Source organism: Aquila chrysaetos, chromosome 6, assembly GCF_900496995.4.
Source record: "Aquila chrysaetos chrysaetos chromosome 6, bAquChr1.4, whole genome shotgun sequence".
NCBI lineage: Eukaryota > Metazoa > Chordata > Aves > Accipitriformes > Accipitridae > Aquila > Aquila chrysaetos.
Window position 1 is genome coordinate 18,058,710 of NC_044009.1, and position 26,958 is coordinate 18,085,667.

The 26,958-nt window shown below is 36.4% G+C and overlaps 1 protein-coding gene across 5 annotated transcripts in view; it reads left to right on the forward strand.

Moving 5' to 3' along the window:
- GULP1 (GULP PTB domain containing engulfment adaptor 1) overlaps nt 1-24,101 on the forward strand; it is a 165,505-nt gene extending 141,404 nt beyond the window's left edge. The window contains exons 11-15 of one of the 5 annotated variants that reach the window (XM_030018370.2): nt 3,880-4,104; nt 6,942-7,080; nt 14,042-14,136; nt 16,048-16,083; nt 22,008-24,101. In XM_030018370.2, the coding sequence (XP_029874230.1) occupies nt 3,880-4,104; nt 6,942-7,080; nt 14,042-14,136; nt 16,048-16,083; nt 22,008-22,079 (567 nt within the window). In that variant the 3' untranslated portion in view covers nt 22,080-24,101. The remainder of the gene's footprint in view (nt 1-3,879; nt 4,105-6,941; nt 7,081-14,041; nt 14,137-16,047; nt 16,084-22,007) is intronic. The other 4 variants (XM_030018372.2, XM_030018371.2, XM_030018374.2 and 1 more) reach the window with 4 other exon arrangements.
- Nucleotides 24,102-26,958: the final 2,857 nt, after the last annotated feature.

Below are 26,958 nucleotides of genomic sequence, written 5' to 3' on the forward strand. Positions count from 1 at the left end.
CCGCCATTTTTAAATGGAGCATTAAAGATACTGATTGATTAGACCTTTTTTTAAAGATCTTTAATTGTGACCTAGAAGCATAGGCCACCTGCACCTACTACTCTCATTAAAAAGCTTTAACACACGCATGAGAAAACCCCAGGGTAGACATTGGAACTGTATGCATATTTCAGAAAACAGTTTTGGAATATGTTTAGCTATATCACTTAATTCATGTTTCCATTAAGACTGCCAAGTGGGAAAATGCACATGTTTTTTCTTCTCCTATCTTCTGTTCTTTCAATTTTATAATACCCTGTATTCAGTTCAGTGAGCACTTCTTCATGAGGGTTTAAAATTCTATTATGTTTGTGATGTTAAAAAAATAAATTTGAAATTGCGTATGTCAGATTTCATGTTAATGAAAAAGTACTAAATGAATCGAAGATTTAGCAGTTAATTAATGAAACTGCTAATGCTTATACAGTATTTTATGAATTAGTAAATTAATATATCCTTAGTAGTCCCAAATCTCAGGTAGCTTGTAATCAGTGGTTTTGTAACTAACTGCATAATTTCCACTTCAAGTCACTCACAGTTCCCTATAACATTCACTGCAGTCATCCACTGTGACTGTTATGTATATTACCAACTTGAACATTCTAAGGAAGAAAAACATTTTCTTATTCATTAATACACTTACGTGATTCCTATGGGGCTATGACACAGAGATTGCAATCAATGTCTTGAGACACCTAGTAAAAACAAACAATTTTGAAAAGATTTCTTGATTAGCAAAAACTCAATCATGCTACATTTTCCAGTATGATGCAGCCAAACAGCGCATCTTCAGCATCATGCTAAGTAGAATGAGGCAAAAATAAATCTTTTGACAGGCACATAATAACATCTAATCATACTAGAGACCAAGTCCACTGAACTAGCATGTTAATTTCATTAAGAATGATTTGATGTTGTTTTCTTGCACTGATGAAATGGGGCCTGAATTGGAAAGTAATATATCAACCTAACCAATACTACATGTTCAGTGTTCCGCAGTGGGAAGCTCAGACAAAGTACAATTGCCACATATAATGGCAATTTAATATATTTTTACTATATTTTCTTCCTTTATGATTTGGTGTAAGAGTATTAAGTTTCAGAAGTTATACCCTTTTTAGGTTGTATTCTTTAGAGTAAGGGTCTGTTCCTTTCTCCTCCTGCATTTTCTGAATCTGGTGATATTTCCTACATTTTAAAAGGCTTCTGTGCAATCTTTATCTTTGTGACCTTCCAATTATTATTTTCCATCGTTGAATACACTTACCTGCTGTACCTGTCCTGTCTGTGGGCTGGTTGAATATGTAGGGCTGTAAGCAGAAAGCCACTGTCAGCCTCACAGGTCTTTCTGGGTCATGGGATGCAACACGTAGAACAGCGCTCACAGCACAGGTCCCAGCGCCCACTGGTGGGCTTCGGTACTGCCCTGCAAATGAAGAATTACTAGTGAAAATTCATTATTGACAAGACACGTTCCCAAAACTGTCATCGCTGTAAAGCTCGACACCTTATATGGCGTGAAATGTCCTAAGATTATCGCTTTTCAGGTAAATAGGAGGAAACATGACTGCTCAATGTTCAGGGCTTGAATGATACAAATAGTGTATATTCTGTTTTTGTATTGAAACCTTTCATTGCCTGGATTTGATATATGTTCATCATCCTTATAGTTTTGCTGCTTTGCATCCTATATGCCTGTGGCTGGTTTCTGTATGATTTTTCATGTGATATACATGCTTGCTTATGGAAACTACTCATCCTTCAATGTTTTGCATTTCAGGGAAATATTTTGCTTCCTTAATTTGACTGTTTGTATTTAGTATCTTCCAGTGTTTACTATTATGAGATCTATTTTTTCCATATAAATGTATAGCAGCAGGTATTACGTGGTAGTAATTACAAGGTAGCATTGCAAGTCTTCCACCTGTAGTCTAGTGATACTCTTGAAATAATAATCAAAATATTATGTCTTGTCATTTTTTGCTTTCATTTTTATTGATTACCATTCCAAACCCTCTGTTTCACAATTCCAGCTTGGCAACAGATGAATTCTTTGCAATTGCAAACAACTTTTTTTTTTTTTTTTTTTTTATGAATTGCAAATTTTCAATTGAGAGTTTTGTGGTGTTTGTTGGTGTTCTCATAAGTATGGCATTTTGACTACAATTGGATAGCTGTACCCTTAACCTGGCTCATCTGTAACGAAAGTGAAGAAAGGAACTAAGACTCAGTTTAAAAGGATTTGAAATGTTCTGTTTTCTACATAACTCTGAAAAAATGATTTAAAATCATTGATTAAATCCTGCTCTATTGGAGTTACGCAAACTTCTAATGAAATGATCTTGTCATATTGATTGTGTAACACTGTGTGAAAAAAGTAAAAGCAAACTACAAAATTTTTGCTGTGCCTATCTACCACTGCTTCAGCCTGGGCAAGTCAGAGGATTTTTTAGGCAAGACGCCTACAGCACAGACCCAATTCCTGCCTTCTCAGTGTATAAACTCTTGGCTCTAGCCAAGAAGAACTGTCTGTGCAAGAGTTCGATCCCTTCTGTTAAGATTCAGAGGTGAATCTGTCCTCTGAAGCCTTAATTGTCCAAGGCTGGTTTTTTTCAGATTTTGAGGCAGGATTTATAACTTGGCCCCAACAAACGTTGCTTGGGCATGTTTCTTAAATATTTAAAGACATTTCCTTTTTGCTTTTCTTTCCAGGATCAGTCCTAAAGACTCTTTGTTTCTAATTTCACCTAGAGAAGATCCATTTCTTTTGAAACCTTTCAGGATTGCAGATATTTCCCATTCGGGCAAAAAATAAAGGGATTTTGGTTTTTATCAAAGCACACAAAGCCCTCAGCTTTGCTCTCGATACACAGTGAATCTTGCTGGAATATACAGTTAAATACTCCCCAGTCATATGAGGCTGCTAGCTTCAGATTCTTGTCTGCCTAATTCAGACCAGAACCTTGCAGTTACCACTTTGTCATCTTGGGTGAACGCTCCTACCATCTGTATTCTGGTGTGGATTTTACTAATTTGTCTCTGTTCAAAGCTGTTCTGTGGATTTGTTAAGAGATCAGAGAATCTTACAAGCCTCAACTTTTTTATTTTCCCAGCAGCAAAGGTTTACTCTGACAGGCATCCTGTGCTGCTGTTGTAGGGACATGAGAATTCCTTTGCTTTGCAACAACGAGTCTCAGCTTTTGAGATACCTACTGAAAATACCAAGTTCAATTAGTTATTTATCCACACGGAAAAGATGGCAGAAGGGTATTATTGTCCATAAATACTTAGGTGCTCAAATTCTATAGACAGGGAAATGAAACAAAGTCTAGTATTAATGTAAACATTAAAATTTGTTCACTGAGAGCTTATACTGTAAGAAGATTTTAGTTAAATAATTAAATGTTCTTTAAATATTGGTGGGATATAAATGGTAGATGTTTCCTTGTTCGGGGAAAGAAAATTCTGTCTTGTGCTTTAACCACCAGAGTAACTCTTCTCGCCAGATATGTGCTTACCTGCTAATTTACATGTGCAGATATGAGGTATTGCTGATATGTTGGTGGATTTAGACATTTGTCAGTGCATCCGACACACTCACTTTTGGAAAGATGCCTGTCTTCATTTTACTTGGTGTATTTATCAAGGAGCAAGTAGTCTTCATTCCACTTAATACTGGGTTATCTCTTCCTGTGGTATATTTTTAGATTTTTGTTTACAATATTTTCAAGTTCTGTATCTTGTAACTAGCACTGAACAACAAGTTGCTGACAATTCTATCCCTGACATTACCACGTTCGGTTCCTCAGAGTGTTTTCTCTTTCTCTGATTCCTTTTCAGCTGCTGCACATAAAGTGTGATAATGATGAACATATGTTTCAAAGACCCTCTACTTTTTTCTGGTGTAACAGTGAGGATTCACCTCCTTGTTTAGATATCTCTTCCATTACGCTTACTCCTAGGAGTTCTCCTGACTCTAGACTACCATCTGGATTGTTAATACCACCACCTTCAAAAAGTGGTCTTCCAAAGCCAACCAGTGAATACAGCTGCCCAAGACCTCGTGTAATCCTGCTGTGCAAAAGCTTTTTCATTTTTTTGGGCTTTCCTTGTTCTCTGTTGTGATTAACTTGTATTAAAAATGTGCATTTTGTACAGCAGTTAAGGGACAGAGCAGATGTGTCTTACATTCTCTAGGGATGCTCTTAAAATATGGAATTTGTGAAGATTTACTCTTACTTCTACATAGCTTTTTCTCTCCCACCCCCAAAACATAAGTTGTTATTTTCCCAACATGTTTAAATTAGTCCATTAATTAATTACCTCTGTGTTATTATTAAGAATAGTTATTCAAAACAAACAATGCTTAAGGTCCAACTTCAAGGGCTTTCCCCCCCATGAATTAATAGAAAAGCAATCAGCCATTAAATACGTTTTAGCATTCTTTATAAAAACTCTGTGCAAAATGAAGGTTGAAAATTATTCTTAAATATGAAATGAGCATATTGCCTGCTTTTTCATAGCAATATGCTTATACTCTCAACTTTTCTTCCATTTGCAAGTAACATTTGGCTGTATTTGGCAAACATCCTGGCTTTCTGCATGTGTTCACGAAATAAAAATGCTTCTTGTGCTTATGTATTCAAAATATACATTTCTTAAAATAACTAAATTATAGTTTTACTTAAACTATCTGTATCAGTAGTATCAAAAGGGCCAGTAACTTCAACAAAATGGCATATAGACAGGAAATGACAGTGTAAAGTTTGGGTTTGCTTTTTTTGCCTAAAAGACTCATTTAAGACTAAACATAAGTACTGTTTGTTTATTTATCTAGCTTCTAGGTAGCCATAAACACTTAGCAAATAAGGAGAATCTACATCAGCATTTACTGTCTCCAAGGCATTCTAAGATTATCCGTCAACGTTGATGGGAAATGTAGGTTAATACATGGCATGCACTTATGCATTAAACTTGATCCTACCTTCCTGATGCAGATAAAAACCTATCGACAATCAGAGAGAGTTTTGTTTGTATGAGGAAAGGGATATGAGATTCATTATATGTTTACTTTAGGTCAAGCACATCTGTTGCCCTGCTTTGAGTGGGAGCAGATGACATCCAGCGATCTTCCTGACTTAAATTATACTGGTACTCTTGAGTATGCACAAAGGTGCCAGGAGGTTAATACAAGGTCCGTGAACATAGTAATAAGAGCCTATTGTGTCTAAACACTGCACTGAAATGTCTTCACAACAGATGATCTTTGAAATTGCAATGCTAACTCATGTTGAGGTCAGTAAGAGTTCTGTATGTGTAAAAATCTTAAAAATTAGTTATTTTGTGAAGCTAATTCAGCTGTGGTCTTACTAGGGAATAACATGACTGAGATAATATTTTGTTTAAATAGAACCAAAAAAAAAAAGGCAGCATGTTAAATGTGGATTTTTTTTTTTTTTCTTGGTATACTTCAGTATACCTAGGTAGAAATATCCCTTGGTTGAGATATTGAACAGTTCTAGATCTCACTTAATCCAAATTTAAAATACAAATTCAAAAATTCTAAGAAATAGGAAACGTAGGACTTCAGAGTCTAGTTTTCTCTTTAAGCAGTGTATTCAGTGGAAGACTGTGGATCAATATCCTTTCCTTCTCAGCAGCCACTGCAGCCTGCAGAGGGAAACAGAGGTAGTTCAGGGCTACCTATAGACATAGCATAGAAATCTGTGGCGTGTGCCGTCAGAGGGCAGCTTCGGTTGCTGCAGCAGAGGCACTAAAGAAAGTAGCATTTCAAAATAAGATTTAGGTCCGTGAAACTCATGGACCAGGAGTGCTAAAGACCACCTGCTTGCCGGGTTGTTGTATTAATGTATTCTGAAGAAGAGGATCCATGTGACTAATTTAACTTGTGCTTAAAAAATTTTCATGAGAATATATTGGTCAAATTGAATCTTGCTTAAAAGTAGCAGCCTTTCCCTATGCCTGGCTGTATAGTCTTTCTAATACACAGAATGTAGGGGGTTTTGTATTGTCTAAGTAATAACATTAACATGCAAACTAGTTTTGCATATATATTCTGCCTTTGGCTTCTCAACCTCAGTTTTCATCTATTTCATCATCTGTCTTTAATGTTCAGTTTATTCTGACTTGACTGTGCCTCATTTGTGTCCTTGAAGTAGTGGACTGATGGCAGGAGGAATGAATCATTCAAAAATAAATATGGCTGTAGAACCATGGTAATTGTTGGGTTTGGGATTTCTTTGCTTATCCAGTATTTTTTTGAACACTTCCAAATTCCTGGGCCTTACTAATGAAATCTCTTCTGTTTCATATTCAAGGATGAGAGTTTTATATTGGATATTAATATTCAGTGTATTGCATGTCTAGGTTGTTTCTTATGAAAAAACACATTTGAAGCTTTGAATGCACCAGGTTTTTTAGGTTTTCAAATAAGTGATCATGTAAGGAAGGAACTAGTAACCAAGAAATACTGGGATCGTATCTTTTAATTTTAGCTACTTGTTCTGTGCACTCCAGAGCATAGCATATTGTTGTTGCAGTATTACCTTAAATGGGTCTTTTGAACATCTGTATTCATACATCTGCAATAGAGAACTGCTTGTCACCAGCTTTTTCAGGTTTAACTGTGATACGTTTCTGGCTGTACCAGGTGGACTGAAAATGGAAAAATGACAATGCTGCTTATGTATTGGAGAGTTTTAGCATGTCTCAGACTCTGAACTGCAAATGCCATTTGCTTGGTGTCAGGAGCTGTTTTTTGCATGCTGATGATTATTTTTAACTTTTTTGAATATGTGGCTCTTACCTGCATGCTGAAGAATTCAGTATTGTGATCTTTATCATGTGAAATATTGCCCTAATGTTTATTGTCCTTATTGTAGGCAGGCAGTGTGACACCTAAATCACCCTCCACTGACATCTTTGATATGGTTCCCTTTTCTCCCATATCCCCTCAGTCATCAACACCTACTCGCAATGGTACACAGCCTCCTCCAGTACCCAGTAGATCTACAGAGATCAGTAAGTTTTGTAACAACTGACCTAGTTTTTGCTTACGTTATATTTTTTTTTAATAAAGCATCTTTAAAGATTTACGTACATTTTGCATGAAAAGCCAAATACAGTTTTTGTAAATCACATTCAATAACGCCATTTCATTTCACCATCTTCCCAAAGTCATTGATGTTGTGCCAAGTTACATTATAAATGAATTTATTTACTTGCTTGAAACTATTAAATAAACAGTTTGAAGGAGTTTGGTTCGGGATTTTAACTTGGCTTTTCTTTTACAGTATCTTTTTTGTACTTCCTTCAAGAAATACTTTTACTTCTGTTAGTTCTTTCCTTGTCAAGCCATAGTTGTAGCATCTAAAGCCTACATTTCTGGGGAAGACAGCAGGTAGAGTAAGTATGGTGATGATGATGGAGAACGGAGAGCTGAAGAAATTTCTCAAGATGTAGACTGTCTTGGAATGCTTTTTTTAATACTACTTTTTATATCATCTACAGCTTTGTTTTTCAGTTATAGTTGATGAACCTCTCCAGATCTGTGAACCACTCCTAAAAGATCTTCAAAAGATGATTAACAATAGCAATTTTATTTTCCAAAGGCTTGAAAGCAGCTAGGGTAAGGTTCTTGGCTTCACTGGAAATCTTTTAGGAGTCCACAAAGTATTTTTAAAAGCTCTGGAAATCCCTTGGGGGAGAGGAGAGTGGAGCATACACAAGCAATGGTAGAGGTTGTAGAAATATCAGTCTGTGCGTAGTATCTTCTGTTTCTGATGTCTATTTTAGTATGGATAAGGAACATTAATGTTATTGCCTGCCACCATGTAAAACCATATTTGAAGGGTTTCTGCCTGTTTTGGGGAATGCTGCTAGTATGTAGAATTTTCAGGTATGAATGAGAGCTGTGCACAATTATAAAAATGCATTGTCAGTGAATGTCTTCCCCAATACCATATCCTACGCACCTTTCGGTTCCATTGCTCAGAATGACTGTCACCCTCTAAAGAGAAAGTAGATGTCAAGGCTATTGATTCAATTAAAAAAAAAAAAATCTGTTCTTTTTTAGAGAAGATTTTAAATTAATTTAGATGAATTTCTATGGGTTTCTCAAAGAGTATATTAACAGAATTTAAAACTATTCTATTAGGAATAGTTAATATTAACTATTATTAAATAGCTTTAAGGAATATTAGAATATTCTAATAGAATATTAGAACTGTTATATTAAGAGAATTTTTATGGCTTTGTAAAGAACAATAAAAAAATATTTCAAAGACACCCCCTCCAAGAACTCATTTTGTTTTTTCAAATTTTTTCTTCTGAAACTACAGACAATGCCATAAAGTTGATCTCAATGTGAATATCCAGCTTCAAAAGTAATAACTTGATTGAATTATAGGAAGAGATGGGGTTTTTTAGCTACTGTCCCACCTTGGTTCCGTTGAAATTGTGGCTAGAAATCTTGTAGCAGTCAGCACTCAATGCTGAGTGGTCTTGAGAATTCCAGCTATGTAAGTTTCGTAGTTGTTTAATCAGTGGGTTTTGTAATATAGAAAATACTATAAATAAGTTGCTTATTTGGTGATATGTACTGTTGAAAATAGTTGTTTCTTCTGCACTTCATTCATTTGCATTAAACTAAGGTGATGTAGTTCAGAGACGTGGCAGTCAGTGTCTGTTAATTCTCTGTGCTCCTCTGTGCCATGCTTCAGAGAGAGATTACAGAAGTACCTCATAGTCTTTATACTTTTGATCCCTCCTTTTTCAGTGTACGTCATGGTACTTTAGATGTTGAAAATTGTTGCATTCATCAGCTATTAACACATTTTGGCATATTTCAAAAGTGTAATTTGGAACAGAAGAGGAATATTATATAATCAAACAAGGACTTACTGTCTATAGATGAGAAAGTTCAGGTCCCGTAAGAACCTCATTCAAGCTGTGTAATGTTACATTACTATATTAATGTACAATAATATGTTGTTTTATATGATGTTATTACTGCCAGTACAAGCAAGCTGGTATTTCTTTCTCTAATACAAGTCAGATAGGTGGCAGCCAAGAGGAGCCGATGCTTGGAGTCTCCCATGTCCTGAGGTCATCTTTTCATGTTCTTATGTCTACTTTCTTTGTCACTGCACTTGAGTGGTTTTTTCCCATTCCTTTTGATGAAATTACAGGGTGATTTTGTTGGATTTTATAATTTTTATAACTTTCACCTTTATCACGTTCAGTAGTAAACAAGGAGAAAGATAAGGGTGCACCATCTATTTGCTAGTGTCAACCTCAGTTGCTTCGTTTGTCTCAAGTTCATCTGCCTGTTACCTAGGGATGGCACTTGGGCTGCTCAAGCAAAATGTGCTTTTAAAAGCCAAAGTTCATCTTACTCATCAACTGGCCGGTTTGACAAATTACCCAAGAATAACACCGCACAGGAAAGACAGGTCTCATTTGCAGGAAACCGGTAGCAATACCAAGCACTTTGGATTCTTCTAAGACCAAGAGCTTCACAGATGGTAATTGGCACCAGGATGACAGTTCAGCTTTTCATAAAGAGAAATGCCTAGAGTTAGAGTTTTGCTTGCTGGCTCTCCTTAGGGTAGTTTCCCCAGCAAAAATGGGGGGTTATAAATTTTACCTTTTGCATTGACTAGTTCACAGCATGTAGTTCAAGAAACCCAGCATTCTAACACTAGAAGAGTGCAACACTGACCTTTTCTTGGAAAAGCGGTTATCTCCAAAGCATTTAAGCTTTAAAAAAGGGAGAAGATTCTTGAAATTTTGAATTCTTGCTCAGCAATATACCAATATGGTTTCTCAGTAAATGTCTGGTCACTACTGGGTCTATCAGTGATAGCAAATAGATTGGTTTTGCCTATTTTAAAGGAGACAATTGCATGATTTTTGGACAGGAAGTTGTAGATTGGACAAGTATGTGGTGTCTCTTTAGGTAGTACTTGCAAAGAAGTGATTCTTTCAAAAACAAAAGCCCTTTCCAGGATTGTATTTCTACTCAAAATGTTGCTGAGAAATACTTCTTTTAACACTATGTTTGCGGTAACCAGCTTGCAGGCTAAACATAAACATTGCAGCCCAGTATCGTGATTGCTTATTTGAACAATTGACCAATGCATAGTAAGTACAACCAAAAATGCAGTGTTAAAGACCATGCTGCTGCTTCCTTGTGGAGTAAAGGATTGCAAACATTCTTGTAAGTTATCTTAAAGGACAGCATTAACTTATTAATTTTAATTAATGAAAGGAGGAATTAATTTATGTGTTTCCTGTTGGCACCGCCTCATTGTTATATCTTAGAAAAGAACTGGAGAGGAACAGTCTTCATCAAATTGTTCAACGTTTATTTTACTCAAATGCATCTTGAACAATCCAAGGTCACAACTGGCAGATGTAGAAATCTGCTCTGAGATGCTGTCTTTCCAGAGATATTTAAGAGTATGTTGTCAGAATAACGGTGGAACCATTTTTTAATGCTGTAATAGTTCCAAAAGAAAAAAATATGGAGTAGCCTGCAGCTGAGGGAAAGGCTTCCTGGACTTCACTACCTCAGCTTATTCCAAGTATTTTCTTGGGTCCTTGTCTTCAGTGTGATTAATTTTTATTTGTCATCACAGCTGCTCCAGGATATCTGGGGAAAGCATATATCAGCATAAGTCTGTGCCTGGATGATAGCTAAGGTAAAGAAGATTAGGATGCAAAATGCAGCAGAAAAGCCAAACATTTGTAGTTTTGTTTAGTAATTGCTAGCTTTGAGTTTATTACAGAGTGCAGGTTGCTACTCTCCAGCATTGCATGTTTCTTGTCCTGAATGTCAGAAAGGTCACAGAAACAAGAATTCATTACATGTTCATGTCCTTCTGTGATTTGAGTTGTGTATGTAAAACATCATGGGTTTGAATTTGTTGGTTGATTTCCCAAGCTGTGAATTTATTTCCATCCAGAAAGGAATGGGAAAGGGAAGGGAAATTATATGTGCTGTTTGAAAGGATCGTTTTCAAAGGCTTACTGGTTGCTGTGTATTGGAGAAAGAAATGCCTGTTTATGCTAAAATTATTTTGGGGAGTATGCCAGGCAAGATATTCTTGTTATGGCTATCTTCATGCAAATACTCTAGCCTGAAATAAAAATTTACTGATTTATCCCATCTCTGCTAAAAAGGAGCCCTGCTGTGAGCAGTGGAGTGAACACTAGCAGATAAGCTTATGGGGATCCCATGCAATAGTGCAGCTCTGCAGTGACTAAATTTTAGTCCTTGTCCAGTTTCCACATGTTCTTCAGCTTCTGTTCAAAAGAGAAATACTGATGATGCTATTGAAAATATTTCATGGAACTTTCGTTCCTCCCTGACTCTTAGCAGTGCAATCTCTCATATAACACAGGAGTTTTAAATGCAGAAAAGCAGTTGTACTATGGACTTTTTCAGCTGGTTTACTGAAATGGTTAGGAAGTTATAATAGAGATAGTTCCCAAAATAATTATTTTTCATAGAAACTCAGCTAGGAAATACTTCTCTGTTTTGAATTTGATTCCGTACAGGGTTTATTAGGCTCTGTCACTTCGAATAAGTTACACTCTGGTTAATTTTAAAGTCTGCCTTGATTAACAATATAAATGAAGTAATCCTTCACCTGAAGGCAGGTGACATTAAAGGAGCTAAAGCTTCTGCCGTTCTCCTGCTAATGAGTTCAGAAGTGCTGTCATTAATAAAAGACCAATAATAAGGCATGAATGAGATAATATCCATAATAGTGTACAAAATACTTGCTTTCAAAAATAATGATAAGTCATATTTCAGTACTAAGAAATGCAAGAGTTGTGTTCTTTACTTTTTTTTCCTAAATACATTCCTTGAATGTTTGCTAAGCCTTGGTGTTGAAATTGGCTGCTTTTAGCTGTCTGACCACACAGAAAACTGTCAGCTCCTTTTAAGGGTAAAAAGAACCTGAGTGGGGAGAAAAAGAAAGAAAATGGACTTACATAATGAACAAACTTAGAAGGAGCAAAAAGCATAATCACTTTTTGCCCAGTTGAGGTTAGATGGAAAGTCAAAGCTCCTACACATCTGAAAGTTACTTGATAGGAGCATCGGAGCATGTAAGGACACTGGTTATACTGGAGCAGACCCATTTTGGCTGTGAAAGAGGCAAGGGATGAGGTAGATCCTAATTTTTACATTAGATTATCCTAGCTAAAGTCTCTTTCGCATGCAGGTGGTCTGCCTCTGCCAGGAAAGACTAGATTTTTTTTGGCTCAAGTGGGCTTTTGGAATAATGTGCTCTAATCTGGGCCATCTCCTGATCCCATGTGACAGTTTGTAGCTGTTTAGCCACAGTTTTTGAAATATGTAATTTATCAAGTTCCTGCTTGTTTCTGTACTTTATTATGGGAGTGAATGCTATTAGCTGCTAATTATTTAAAATGCCTATTGTGCAGCCTGATAAAACCTAATTGATCCCATGGGTCAAAACCCATGGAGACTGATATGCGTAATAAATGTTGAAGAGCCTAGACAAGTACAGGTCTAAAATTCTGACTCCAGGGATGCCAGAATAAAGACATCTGTTTAGCTATATGCCTGTGCTTCAGCATTGATAACATGACTGGTAACACTGCAACATGGATTTTGTGTCAAGTAGTCAGTCGTCAGCTTCCATATCTTGAATGTTACGGGTAATATTTTGTGCTTAACCAGAAAACTAGCTAGTCATTTCAAAGATACTAATGGCCTCTTTTACTCTCATGCTCTTAAGCTAACATTGTTTTAAGGTTGGTAGTATGCTTACCAGGTTTCTTGCTGGACAACCATGAAAGTTAGGACATAGGATGTGGTTTTAATTTTCTCTCCACTGATGACAAGACAGTATTAACTTGGTTCTGTAAATTTTGCAATCAATGTGGTTGGGTTAGCAAAATGATTGTCTTACTGCTTTAGTTCAACCCAGTGTGGGATAGAAAAAGACTGTATAGATGACACCATTACATGTAGAGGAAAAAAAAAAATCCTGCTACTGAGAAGGAAAAAAACCCCAAACCCCAAAAAACCCAACCCAAAATATTTGGGCTGTCGGATGTGAAGAACTAGCATTACACTGTTCTAATAACAACAACAAAAAAAATCTCTTGGAGGTGTTTCTTCTTGTCCAGACAAAAAAGAAACAAAAAAAAAAAACAAAAACCCCGTGACCACTAGAAAGCATACTACAGTTAAGAAAAAGTGAGAAACAGTATTGCATCTGAAGAGATAAATTTGCAATCATTCTATTTTATGGATCCAGATTTAGTGGAATTTTAGGGTAAGTGACCTGTCATGGTCCTATGCTTTTTTCATTCTTTCTTTCTTGACTTGATCTTATCCAAGATATTAAAATTCTGACAATTAGTTTTAGTTACTACCAGCTGTGCATTGAGGAACTCTATCAAATGAAGGCCTTACCTTCCATGAGTAAGAGTAGTTGCTTGTCCTTACCAAGACATCTTTAACCTGATGGTGAGAAGTGGCAGGCAATGGATATGAAGTCTAGTTTGTTTGCAAGAATATGTTTCTGACATAATGTTAAGATGACATTTGACAACTGATGTCCAGTTGTTCCCTCACTTATGAAACTCCTACACATCAATTCCAGAGTGCACTTCAGTAGGAGATGCCCTCTTCAAATTGCAAATTTTTCTCATCGGATCCCTAAAATTCCTCTAGAAGGCACAAGCATTAATGACAGCTAAATAGAGGCTTAAACAGAAGTTCATGGTGTTCTTGGAGAAATATTTGAGTATTAAACTTTGGAAAACTAATCAAGACCTGGCTTTCAAATTTGGATGTTAAAAGTTGGGGTTAATCAGTTGCATATCTGGAGGTGCTATTATTCAGCTTGTAAGGAGATGTAAGCTGACTTTTTCAAAGTGCTATTGTTGTAGCCCATACCTTTTCTCTTGGTGACTCACTTTTCTGTTGTTCCAGAGAGAGACCTTTTTGGAGCAGAACCTTTTGACCCTTTTAGCTGTGGAGCAGGAGATTTCCCTCCAGACATTCAGTCCAAACTAGATGAGATGCAGGTAACTACTGAGTTATCAATTATGCAGTTTTCTATGGCTCTATGACTATTCTTGTAATACATGTTTACAGTATTCTGAAAACGTATTCCAGACTGCACATGCAAATACACAGAAAAACCCCTATTTCTGACTATTCCTTTTGCAAGTATATCTCAAGTTCTTTGAGTTGGAGTTTGAATTTGACTGAAGATCCTTACATGGTATTAATATGGACACCTGCACTAATTTAGGGTTTCTCAGCAGTGTAGTCAAAATGAATACTGCTACTCCTGCCTGGGAAGGGACTGAGAGAGCTGAAAGAGAGAGCTGAAGCGAGAGCCCTACAGATACAGCAATCACCACCATCCCAGTATACCTTCATTTTTCCCTCAGGAGCATCAGTCTGGTTTTTCATAGCATTGGCATAGGCAAAGTATGTGCTTAGGGAGCCATGGCAATTTTCTGCTGCTTTTAAAAATAGCTGTATTTGACTATGGCACTCTGGGACAATTAAACTATTGAGAATTGATTCAAGAATTCTAAACTGATGTGTTTTTATCAGAAGACGTTTGTTGATTCCGAAACACTCAACAGTATCTGTTCAGTTATTGACCCACTTTTGAGGCAATTCTAGGAGAAAGCCTTCAAGTTTTGGAATAAATCACTGTCTTCAGTCAGACTTTCCAGACTGCTAGTTCCGTGCCAGCTTGCTTATCTGGTTTTTTTTTTCAGCAGCCTGCCAGCAAAATGGAAGGCTGAAAATACTGGGAACTTGAATTTCTAGGATCCTCAGCAAACAGTGTTCCCAGGGTTTCCAGCCCTCTTGTATCTCAAGCACCCACAAAGGCCAGGAGAGCTAGCCCTCAGCCTCCTTCAGTTCCTCTCTTCTGCCTGAAGAGCAGCAGAAACATTTCACAGTGGCTGAAATAAGATTTAAATACCATTTAATTTTCCTGAGTAAAGTTTTTATTTCCTGTTCATTGTGAAACTTTATTTTCCATGTCAGTTTAGGATGGTACCACTGGCAAATGCCACTCATTGTGAAGAAATTTAGATTCTTGCTCACTTGTACTCTGGCCCATATGATTTCAGATAGCAGCTAAAAGCCAAAACTGGCTTCTTTACAATGCCAGTAAAAATGCTTGTGTTTTATGAATGCTATAATGTTATTACCAAGCCCCTTGGCACAAAAAAGCAAATCTTTTAGCATCTCCCGTTGACATATATCAATGTTTCCATTGTCTGTAGCCCATTTTAGGGAAAAGTATTCTGTAGCTTCTGTGGCTACTAGGAGGAATCCTATGAAAATATCTAACTGTCACACACTAGGAGTTGTTATTACAGGTAATGTTTTGACAAAATTTTTAATTGTTAGCATGTAAGGCTGCAGAGTGCTATCACCTCATAAAACGTAAGTGAATGGAACAGTAGAAATCTTTATCAAAGATTTTTGAAGTCTCAAAATGAATAACTCATATAATTGTTTGTACTCTCTTGACCTAAAAAAGCAGACAAACAACCAATAACAAAACCCCCAAAGCTTACGGCATTACTATGTCCTGTTGCAAAGAATATTCCATTGGTCGGGTATTCCCCCCTGCACATACAGGTTGTATTTTTTCCAACTTTTTTGTATGCTTTATAAACTGATCTCACAATTAGAGAGTCTAGCTTATCAGTCTTAGCATACCCTGATATTTCCACTGAAAATTAATTAGTGGGTCTTTATGTAGGCTCAAAATTTATTCGTGTATAATCCAATTGAGAACAAGTGTGAAGCTGACAGAATGTGAAAAAAAAAATAGTATTCTAACTTTGGCCAAAGCAAAAGCTATGTGCAGTTATTTTACTAGGTGGTTGGTGCAAAATACAGATTGAAACATGTTTTCCCTAATCTCTCTTTTATTTTCTTGTGCTTTCCTGGGTGCTTAGCGTCAGCGATGGTTGGTATATCATATTTTAATAATGGTATTTAAAGCATTTACAATTGAAGTGTGCATGTGTTCATGTCTGGTGTTTTTATTTTTATGTATATGTGTGTACATATATATATATATAAAAACTTTTAAGATTTATATTTTATATATACAACTCTAAGTCAGGGCCATTTTAATTTTTAGGGGCCTACAATTTTGAAGGTAGGGACAGCTGATTTTAGTTATCTTTCTTCTGTCTTACCAGCTGCTAATACTAAGCCTTCATCTTCACTGCTGTTTGTTTTCCATGTGTACTAGTAAAATCTCCGATTTTCATTATCAGATTGTCATTAGTGAAATGGTTTAAGCAAAACCTTTGATACATAGATTTTTGTGTCAGTACAATCACATTTATGAATGCATTTTTATTTGGAAGTAATCATTTAAAAACTTGCAATGAGCAGAAGATAGCTGTGCTAGAAGTAAACGTTTGTTAGATACGCAGCCTATAAGGAAGGAAGGTGAAATGGATGCTACAAAAGGTAAAAGCACAGAACATATAATGTGCTCTGGGAAATCCAACATTAAGAAACATGAAAGAAAAACGTAGGCTTCTTTCCTTCTCTGGGATCCAGATTGAAGGAATCTGTTATCTTCACATTATGAAAGTACAGCCTCAGTTTCAGTAAAAGAGTATTCCATTGTAAATATATAAAGGTAAGTTGTTTGCAAACACATCTAATAGTTCAGAATACAAACTTATTCTGAGAAGGTATAAAATACAGCTTCTCCTACACTCAGAGTGGCAAGCTGCCTCAGTGACAGCCTGGTTGGAGCAGCTCAGTCCAGACTCTCTGCTCCTACTTCTCGCATAGAGCTGTGTCAGATGCCTCGGCAAACATGCCCCAGTCTGCAGAAAAGCTGTCGCGGCGTATGCATGCGTTGGAAGGTGATGCATAAGCAAAGTGGGAGAGGAAAGCACAGCACAGCAGAAGAGGCGTTGGAGAATAAACTCTGAAGTAGTGGGTGTCTTTCCTTTGCATCCGATATTCTGAACCTAATGAGATCAGATAAAGTTCCCTGACCTCCGGGGGAACACTTTTATGTTTACACTTTAGTGAGGATCCAACTTTCACACTTAAGCTCTTTCCATTCCATTTCTCAGTCCAATCTCTGTTGATCTCTTTGGAGAGCTCGTAACTCAAACATGTGCTGAGATGTGACTTTTACAGCTCAGGCCTCTCTCTGATGACTATCCAACCTCCTGTTTCCCCCCACCCTTATGCTGAAACATATTTTCATCTTCTCTATTTTGACTGTATCTGGACATTAATAACACGAATCTGTCTATTTTCCCAGAAATCTTGCAGTGAGGGGAAGTTTCCCTGGATCATGAATTGTACCAGCAACAGCTGCTATAATTTATTAAAATCTCAAGGTAGTTAATATCATAAAGCTTCCAGGAGCTGCAAGCCATTCTCCCTGCGTGCCCTGATGCAGTCAGTAGGCTTGTCGTCTTTCCATCTGAAATAAGTTATGCTCAGCCCTCTAAATTACCTTCTCAGAAACCTGTAAAGTTATCATGGGTTCATTGGGTTTGTGCTGATTTAAGCTCATTGAGTGAAGTTAGTGTGAAGTGATAAGTGAGTTAACCTCAGAGCCATAAGGTTGACTTTAGCAAATTCATCTTCTGATAAAATGGAAGTTCTTTGTCTTTCACTGTTTACTGTTTTAAACCAGAATAGCTCATGTCTTACTATCGTAGACACAAAAAAAGTGGGAGTTTTGGAAGAGGGGTTGTTTTCAGGTTACTTTTTCTAGTGAAAACAAGGTTTGTTCCTCTCTTTAAGTGACCAATCATATCCTTTAGTATAATACCATTATTTTTCTGGGTAACTAAGATGTTCAGTCCTTGTGTTAAATCGCCTCCAAAGTGAAATAGTTACATGATGCTGTCATCATGGGGATATGAACACAGAAACAAGGCACAATATAGATGCACACTTCATAGCCCTTCCTGTTCCCACTTTTGTCCAGTACCAGGCCTTGGCCTTTTTCTGTATTCCCTGTAGATCAGCGGATTTGAGGGATTTTCTGACCACATGAGGAGCTACTGTTTCCTGACCCTGTAAAGTACAGGAAGCCATAGCACACATGTTTTTTAATGAACAGGCAGTGTGTTATGCTAGGAACACATGTTATTAGAAGCTGAAATGTCTGAATTTCACAAGGCAAAATATTTTAAACTATGTGTATTAAAATTAATGATGCATTTTTATATATATATATATGGTATGCAATGTGTACGAAGTGCTGACTATATATTTCATTTTTAAAGAAAAAATATTCTGCCTAACACATTAATGAAGTTTATTAGAAAAAAGATAAAAACAAATCATAATCTATAATCTGCTTGGTCATTCCAAGTGACTTCATTATTATTACAGCTGCGAATGCTGGGTTTTGGAGTGGAGAGTTGGAAGTAGGCATAGCTTCAAGTAAGAGCCATAAGACTTGAGAGATGTATGCAGTTCAGGTGTATATATAAACTGTATTCCTGAAAGTGGACGTAAAGCTTACAGTGTTCTGCATTGCTGTGAGAACTACAGCATAGGATACTTTATTATCTGCACTAATCACAGTTCAACTGTGTTTGGATGTAAAGAAGAATCTTTTCTTAAAATCTTGTCTCCCCACAGCTTGCTTGCTTACAGCTGATTGGAATTTTTTTTAATTATATCGTATATTTGCCAAAGTATTGTTTTGGAGATTTTAAGAATTTGGAGTTACTGTGCAAAACTTGAGGGATTAGGAATGGAGATGGCTGTGGGAGATCTGAAGTCCATGCTTTCCGGCAATTTGATTGCAATCACTTTGCCAAAGAGTCTGCTGGATTTGAGGGTGTTCTGATTTTTTTTCTTTTGAGGGCTGCGCTTAATTTAATGGGAATATCAGTTGAGACAAAACAGCTTGCTTTGGTTTATACTCCTACGCACTTCTTGTCCTCCACTTAAATATTCATGAAGAAAAAAAATCTGGATTTTACATTCTTTTATAATCTGAAAAATGCCCAGATGGCTGTCTAGATTGCCTTGATGTCCTCTTTATGTTGTTGGGCTTTTTTGACCCTGTGGTTGGCATGAAAGTTTAAGCCTACTAGTAACTGTAGTATCTGACACTTGACAACAGTGGGTTTTGTGTGATTTAACAGGTGAACATTGAAATGTCACGTTCCTGTTATAGACAGCTATGTGCATGAGCCATTTTAAAGTATGCATGTGTTAACACTGCAGTTCCTGGCACTGTAGTAGGAGGTTTTACTTCCTTACCAGTTTTGCCTGTAATAGAAGCCAGGCTCTCAGGTATGCAACTGATAACAGCACCTGGCAACCACATCACTACTTTCTTTTAGAACAGACAATAGTTCATTATGGTAATAAAGTTAAAAGGCTTTTTAAAGAATTATGATACATATAGTGCAGCAATCTCTTAATGGATTAACATTGATCACATTGCAAATGTGTGAAAATGTGATTGTTTTAAATGGAAAATATCACAGCTTAAAAGAGGAGGAGGACTAAATGGGGGGGCAACAGGTCTGGAGTGAAGTTGCAGAAGGAAGGGTCAAGGATACCGCTGTTCTTCAAGAAAGTAGTAGAAATAGTTCAAAGTAAAGTCATAGCAAACACAAGCTAAGTGACAAAATATCAGTTTGTATGGACTAAAACAAAAATTAAAAAACCCCACACGGTCAACATAATAGCAGTGAGATGTGTGCGCTTCCAAAATGCGTCATCTGATTTGCTCTTAGCTAGCCAGAAAAAGGGCACTGAAAGTGCAGCTGCGTAAGACACCAACAAAGGGTGTTTAAATGTATAGAAGAAAGACAAGAGCATGCAGGACATGAATGGGATGCGTGTTTGGTGAAAGGGCTCTCTGGATTGCTAAGAATGAAGCTGGTTGTCCTTGTTAAACCAGTTGCTGTAGCTGTTCTACTATTGCAGCTGTATCAAGCATCCTCAGGTTGAAGCACAAACTATCCCTTTTACAACCTCAAAACTGGAAGCAGCCTTGAAATACTTTAGAAGATTAGCATTTCAGACATGTAACTGTGGGGTTTACAATTTAACAGGCTAGACTGTAGGGCTAATTCTCTGAATTCTCCTTCTGTGTAAGCAGTCCTCCTTTGACTGCAGTTACATCAATTAATAGCATCCTTTGGGTAAGTGAACAAAGTCTGTTTATAACAAGATGTGTTTGACTTGGAACTTCAGATACTGTTTGCTTGAAATATCTTTTGCATTGAATGTTCTTCGTGATAGCCCTTTGAAAAATATGGGGGGTGGGAGGGAGTTAAATACACCGGTGAGCTTTGGCAGCACTATGTCACCCAGGTAAGGCAAACTCGGTAGCACTATTGGAGAAGGTTTACACCACAGTACTGCTACTGGCTGTCACAGTATGGATCTGCCCTTAGAAAAACCCAAATTTTGCTTGGAAAATCTCAGATCACTTAGTCACTATTGCCAGGAAGTTTATTCTACTTCTCAGCATTACTCTTCTGACGGCAGTAGCTGGTGGGGTTATTAAATATTCATATGCTTTTAAAATTCTAGCCTGTGGTTTAAATCTGTTTGAAATTAAGCTTGTTTGACTTGGGTTTTATCTTTTAAAACCAGAAGGTATGCTCTTGAGGTACTGCTGCGCATTATGAGAAAAGGCTTGAGTTTATGCTTAAGCCCAATACAGATTGCTTTACAAAAAGATTTATTTTGTTTACAAGATGTTTGCTTCATGAAAGCACATATTATTGATTTCATAGCATACGATCAACATTCTCTAAGTGATCTGTATGTTAAGACAACACGGAACTGAACATTGTGACAGCTGCCACTGGACTTGACGTTCTCATGGCATTTCTATTCAGAGCCCTTGTTTCCAATTGCTTATAGCTTTATAGCACTTTCACCTAACAGACTGAAATTTCCTTGACTCAAAGGTGACTTTTCTCTTGAAGGTCAAGCCACAATTATTCAGCTTCTTTTAAAGCAAAAAGAGAAATGGAAACAAGAGCAGTTTCCCTGTATTAAAAATGCTGTTGTTATTTTAGAACTGGTGCAAGCTAAGTACTTTTTGTAAACCAAACGCAGGTACTTGTAGAATTAATTTCTTTTCAATAGAGGGAGTGGTAGCACCTAGCTTATAATCATTTTTGTGTTTCCACTAATCAAACTAATGTGAGTAAACAAAGGAATTTTGGTCCAAACTTTGAAAGAAATACTTTGCACTTTCTAAAGAGCATTGTATTTTATTTCACTGAGTTAACATGCCTTTGAAATGCACAGTTTGTTCATTTGCAATAGAGCAAGTATGATTTTATTTGCCTTTTTAGTGAAGCTCAGATGGCAGTAGGCTGTAAAGCATACACCTGTCAATTGAACTGCATAGGGACCGATTCAGAACAAACCTCTGAGATGTGGTTGAATACTATACTTTTTGTTGGACTACTTCTAAGATACAGGATCACTGAATGTAGGAGACACTGGGTATTAGTAACAATGTCCGTGACTTACCTGAATCTTTAAAGTGTAAATATAATAAACTCTTTGCTCATATAGCCCTAATCTTTCCTACTTATAAATCATGTTGAATTTTAGTCGGGAATAACATGGTGCAAGTCAAGCTTGTTTGTTTTTCTGTCAACCTATGTATATGCGTATTCAATGTTTTTATTCTACAATATTTTCTTCATTTTATATACATAACTGTATTTCTTTTGTTGTACAAGATACATCCTTTTATAAGTTAACCGCTAAGACTTACTAAAAACCAGCTGACCAAATAATGTAAATGTCTGAAGTATCCTTATGGTTTATCTGCCTAAAGATAAGCTCAGATTTAGATGGTTTTAAAAAGCGAGCTTAATCCTCCAGAAACCACTTTCCTTTTTATTAACTATGTCTTGTTTCATTGCAGGAGGGGTTCAAAATGGGATTAACTCTTGAAGGCACAGTATTTTGTCTTGACCCACTAGACAGCAGGTGCTGATGCCAAGAAACTAAATGTGAAATTCCTACGCAGTGGTTTTTTTTCCTTTCTGAACATGTATTCACAGATATTATTCATGTGCCAAAAATTGCTTTTTTTCAACATGTAAACTCTTATGAGGTTTGCTTCTATAAAAATCCAACTTAGTGCCAGTCTTTCCCTGTACAAATGTAAAAAGTTGTATTTGTTTATGAAATAGGAATTAAATTACACTGTTGTGTTTTTCTCTCACATTTTGGCCCGAGTTTACTACGCTTTATGACTATTAGCCTGGAGAAGTTCTTCAGAAAGCTCACACATACCTCTCAGTTTGCAGACATGCAAGCATGATTTTTACGTAATACTTTACCTGGCAGCATTTTGAAATTATGCTTTTAAGCCATTATTTAATATTCAAGCAGTAAAATATCTAGTACAGAAAGTTCAAATTGCAGTGAAAAAGCAGCAAATACTAACCATTAATGTATGCTTAAAAGGTAAATCTGGATGCTGTGTAATTAATTTCCATTACTGTGTATGGTTACTATGCTGTATATATCTTGTTATTAGTTTATAAAATCTGGAAGATTTTTAGGTCCTTAATTCATGTTTTAGAAACTAACAAATTGTTAGTGTGCTAATTAGCATTTAATGAGCATAGAACTGCTGAATTGCAGAATGAACAAATTAACTGTCCTTTGTTTTGATATTTTATAGCTGAACTGTAAAGTATGTAATTTGGAATTCATTACGTGATAACCATAACTTAAAAAGAAGATTATGGTCTTGCATTTGCTTAGGAATTTACGCAACTTTGTGTATAAGCAGGCACTCTGTTTACTGTCCTCAATTCTGTAAGTTACGTTCGAGACCTGAGTGTTTATAGTCAGGCTCTGTTGAGTATTTTTTTCACTGTCTGCTTTAATGTTATATGTCTTACTATAATTTTGAAGCTTGCTGCAAGAATTCAATATATGTTAGTAAGTCCTTCATACCCACTGGTTGTTTATGTTACAGAAATAACTGCACACCAAAATTTTCAGCTGCTAGTGAGTTGAATGCCGACCTATCTATGCATACTCTACATTAATCTTTAGCATAAGCAATAAAATTCCATTCTAAACCTATCTTAGAAAAATTACTATTATTAGTGTTTTGATGCCCAAACTCCACCTTAAATCAATTCCAAAACTTTAAAAACTCCAATATTTTCCCCTCAAAACATACAGAGGTGGAAAAAAACAAAATTTCAGAATTTATTTTTTGTTTTATATTTTCTTTCCTTTTTCATGAGAGCTTTTTGTGATACTTATGGTTTGTCCTTAACGGTTATAATTTACACCAAAAGTGCATTTTGCAAATTTGTTATCACATGCATATCTTGATGCCTTGTTCAACAAAGTACTTCTGCATATACCTTTGAAGTCCACTGAAATGAATGGGGTTATTCCTTTGCTGAGTTTGACATATGCTCAGGTACCTTGCTGAATGGGGACCTTAATGTCCTACATTACATTAGTCTTCCTCTCTCTTATTCTGTGTTCAACATTCATATAGAGTATTATATATAAATATATATATATTAAAAATATATATAAAATCACTAACAAATAGAATAGTATATGTTTCATAAAGAAAAGTCTTTATAATTTTGTTTGTCATATAGTATTTTGGAATTTGTATAATGAGGATGTTTAGTAGCCATAGCAATGGCCTTTTTTAACAAATAGAATTTGTATTTTTATTGTACTTTAAAAAGCTTTACATAATAAGCATCTATTTAGTGGTCATTTATTATCAATGGTAACACTAAGATAATATTTGCACATTTTAAGAAACCTTTTTCGTTACTGATTTTTATGATAGTTGACTGCAAATGGCATGGTTAAATATTACATACCTGGTCAATCCATACAAAAATACTTAAATCAACACAACAGTGCATTTTTAATGAAAAGATTATGTGATTCAATTGGAAACTGTATTTCTATGTAATCTCAAATGTCTGTTTGATTTTGCCTAAAATAAATGTTTTTAAATAAATGGCCTCCTAGAACACAATGTTCATTCAGTAAAATGCCCAGTGGAAGGGAGGGCGGGGGCTGCTTAAATGTGTCGAAGTCACCTTGTATGCTGGAAAGAATCTGATCTCAGACAGTGTAGAGTAACACCAATGTCTGACCTTTATTATTGAGTTTGGTCTAATCTGTAATCAGCAGAGAAAAATCTTGTTCTATATGCAGCTACCTAATACTAATAATTAGGGATTAACTCTCTCCACAGTGCTTCATGGATTTAATTGACTCTTTATTGCCTTTTTTTTTTTTTTTTTTTAATAATACTTAGCTGCTCAATATACTTAGCTACTAAATTACCCTAATGGTTATTTAAGGAGTAAAATATGTAATTGAAGTCTTTCTGAATCCTAGAAGGCAAGCTCTGTAAACCAGGTATGTTAATAGGACAGACTGCTGCATATGGTGTTGAAGCTTTTGAGAAGAGAAAACTAATCTTAAACCACCTGGTAATTACTTCCATTGTGAAATTTCTCTTCAGGCTAATACTGAAAACCCATCTAACCTCTTCCATTTGTGGAAATGGGGTTTGAACAGTTCATGGCAATGGACACTGTCAGGGCTAGCAAGTAAGGGGTATGTGTGATCTCCTGTGAGTTACGAACATGAGCAATTCTTTCTCAGAACATGTGTCCATGTTCCCACTAGTATCGGTGTTCTTTTACAGACAGTGCAATAACATTGTGTGCTAAATCTTCAGACTGTTACTTTAAAAGTGTATATTTGAGAGCAGTAAAAGGCGTGTAGGTGATTGCTCTTGCTCCGTTTAGAGTAAACAGGAGTGCTCCTGTTGCTCAGAACTGAATTTTGGCTGTGGAAGCTGTCTTGTTACTAATTCCTACCCTTTCAATTATCTATTAAAAGCTAGTCTCTAAGCAAAAAAAAAAAAAAACAAAAAAACAAAAAAAAAAAACCACCCAAAAAAACTTGATGGCACATTTGGACTGAGAATGTGAAGTGATTCTGCTAATTGTGTGACCATAGGCATTTCACTTGACAGAAGCCTCTAAAAAGAGAGTAACATCATCTACTAGGTTAGAGGTATGGTGCTAAATGAGTCATGAACAAGACTTTTTTGGGACTTGTAAATTTGCCCACCAAGAAAAATAAAAACCCCAGTGCAACTGGGTACTACCAGATTTGTCCACACTTTTTTCTTTCTTTTGCATATCTTCTCTTTCCCTTTTTTCTTTTCTTAAATGTCTTTAAACTGTGATCACGCTGCTGATCGTGCTAACTGTGACTATATCACTTTGCTGATGTGTAATACTAGATTTCAGTTCCACTTGTCAGCTGCCTTGCTGCTGCGCTGGCATGTGATACCAACCTATATTAATGCCTAGAAGCAAGATGCCTCACTTTCTGTTCCTTTTTTTTGTATGATATGGACTATTTTTCTCTTCCTACCTGCTTATTACCCCATGCCTGTGTAACTGAGGTGCTTGGGGTAGAATTTTTCTGAAGTCAGATAAGCTGATACGTGGTGAGCTTGTGTGTTTTCTCTTTTTAAACTTTGATAAACTACTGAGCATCACTGCAGGATGTTCTTGGTTTAACCCATTGTCTTCAGATGGGTTTGTAAGTGGCTTTCTTTGTCCTTCCACGTGACAGATGTGATTTGCACTAAACATATAATTGATCGAATTGTTCAAATTGGCAAAGATCAAATCCTTCATGTGGCAAAAGGAATTGCGTTTCATTTTGGCTTCACTTATGGAAAGGAAGAAAGGAAAAAGAAAATTCTCACACTTGCAGAAGCGTGGTTGTGTAATCCCGGAGGTGATTGCACTTGCCAAGGAATGGGGCTGGCTCTGAGACCTCATTATGATGATTATTTTTCAGTTTGTGGAGCTAACCACGGTCTCATTCTCACTGAGCAATTCTGCTTCACAAAAAGAGTCCCCTCTGCAAAGGAAGAGAGTGCCACTGCCTAAGAAATCTCTAGTTAAACATCCAGAGCTCCTATTTTCATTATATCCTGCCCGTCACTAGAGATTGTCATCCTTTGGACACCCTCTTAAGACAAGAAATGTGTTAATAATGCTGGGCAAGCTCTCAACTCTAACAAAATTTTACACTTTAGGGTTTTGTTGCTGCTTTTAAAATTAGAGGATGCAGAAGTCACACTTTATAGAAAAATAAAACAATCTCAATAACCGGCTATATGTTTTTAAAGTGCAACCAAAAATGCCTGCTAGTAGGTGTTCTGTAAGCTTCAGCTAAAAGACAGCAAGTAAGCTTTGGTACATAATTAGCCTGCATTCCCTCCCCCACCGCCCCCTCCTTTAAGACATATTCTTAATGAGAGACTGAGCCATATGTTGCATTGTCAGTTGGTGAAAAGTACATAGCAGTTCTCACCAACAAAATAGAGAACAGGATTTCAAATATATCGTTTTGTTCAGTTATTTCAGAATGAGGCAAAATTTTGTCAAAATGAAAGTCTGACATTTGTAATATATGCAGCCTTCTTCAGAAGCTTCAACATTCAGTGAGTGTCGGTGCACAGATTAAAGAAACTGCACATCTATTTATTCATGAGACCAAAACACTTCCTGGAACTACAAGACTCTTTCAGTGGATTTCATGGACTGCATACATAATATTTGTGTGTGATGGGGTAAAGGTTTCCAAACGTATGAGTATGCAATTTACCTTATGTGTTTAAGAAATTTCTTGAGACTCTAATTTATATATGGTTTGGGATAATAAACCCTGCAAGTTTGGTCTTCTGCAGTGAATTCTGGAATGGATTGAACCTTTTTTAAGGCTCATGTGAGTGACAGCAACCAAAAGTAGTATATTTGAGCCTTTGGACTCTTTTT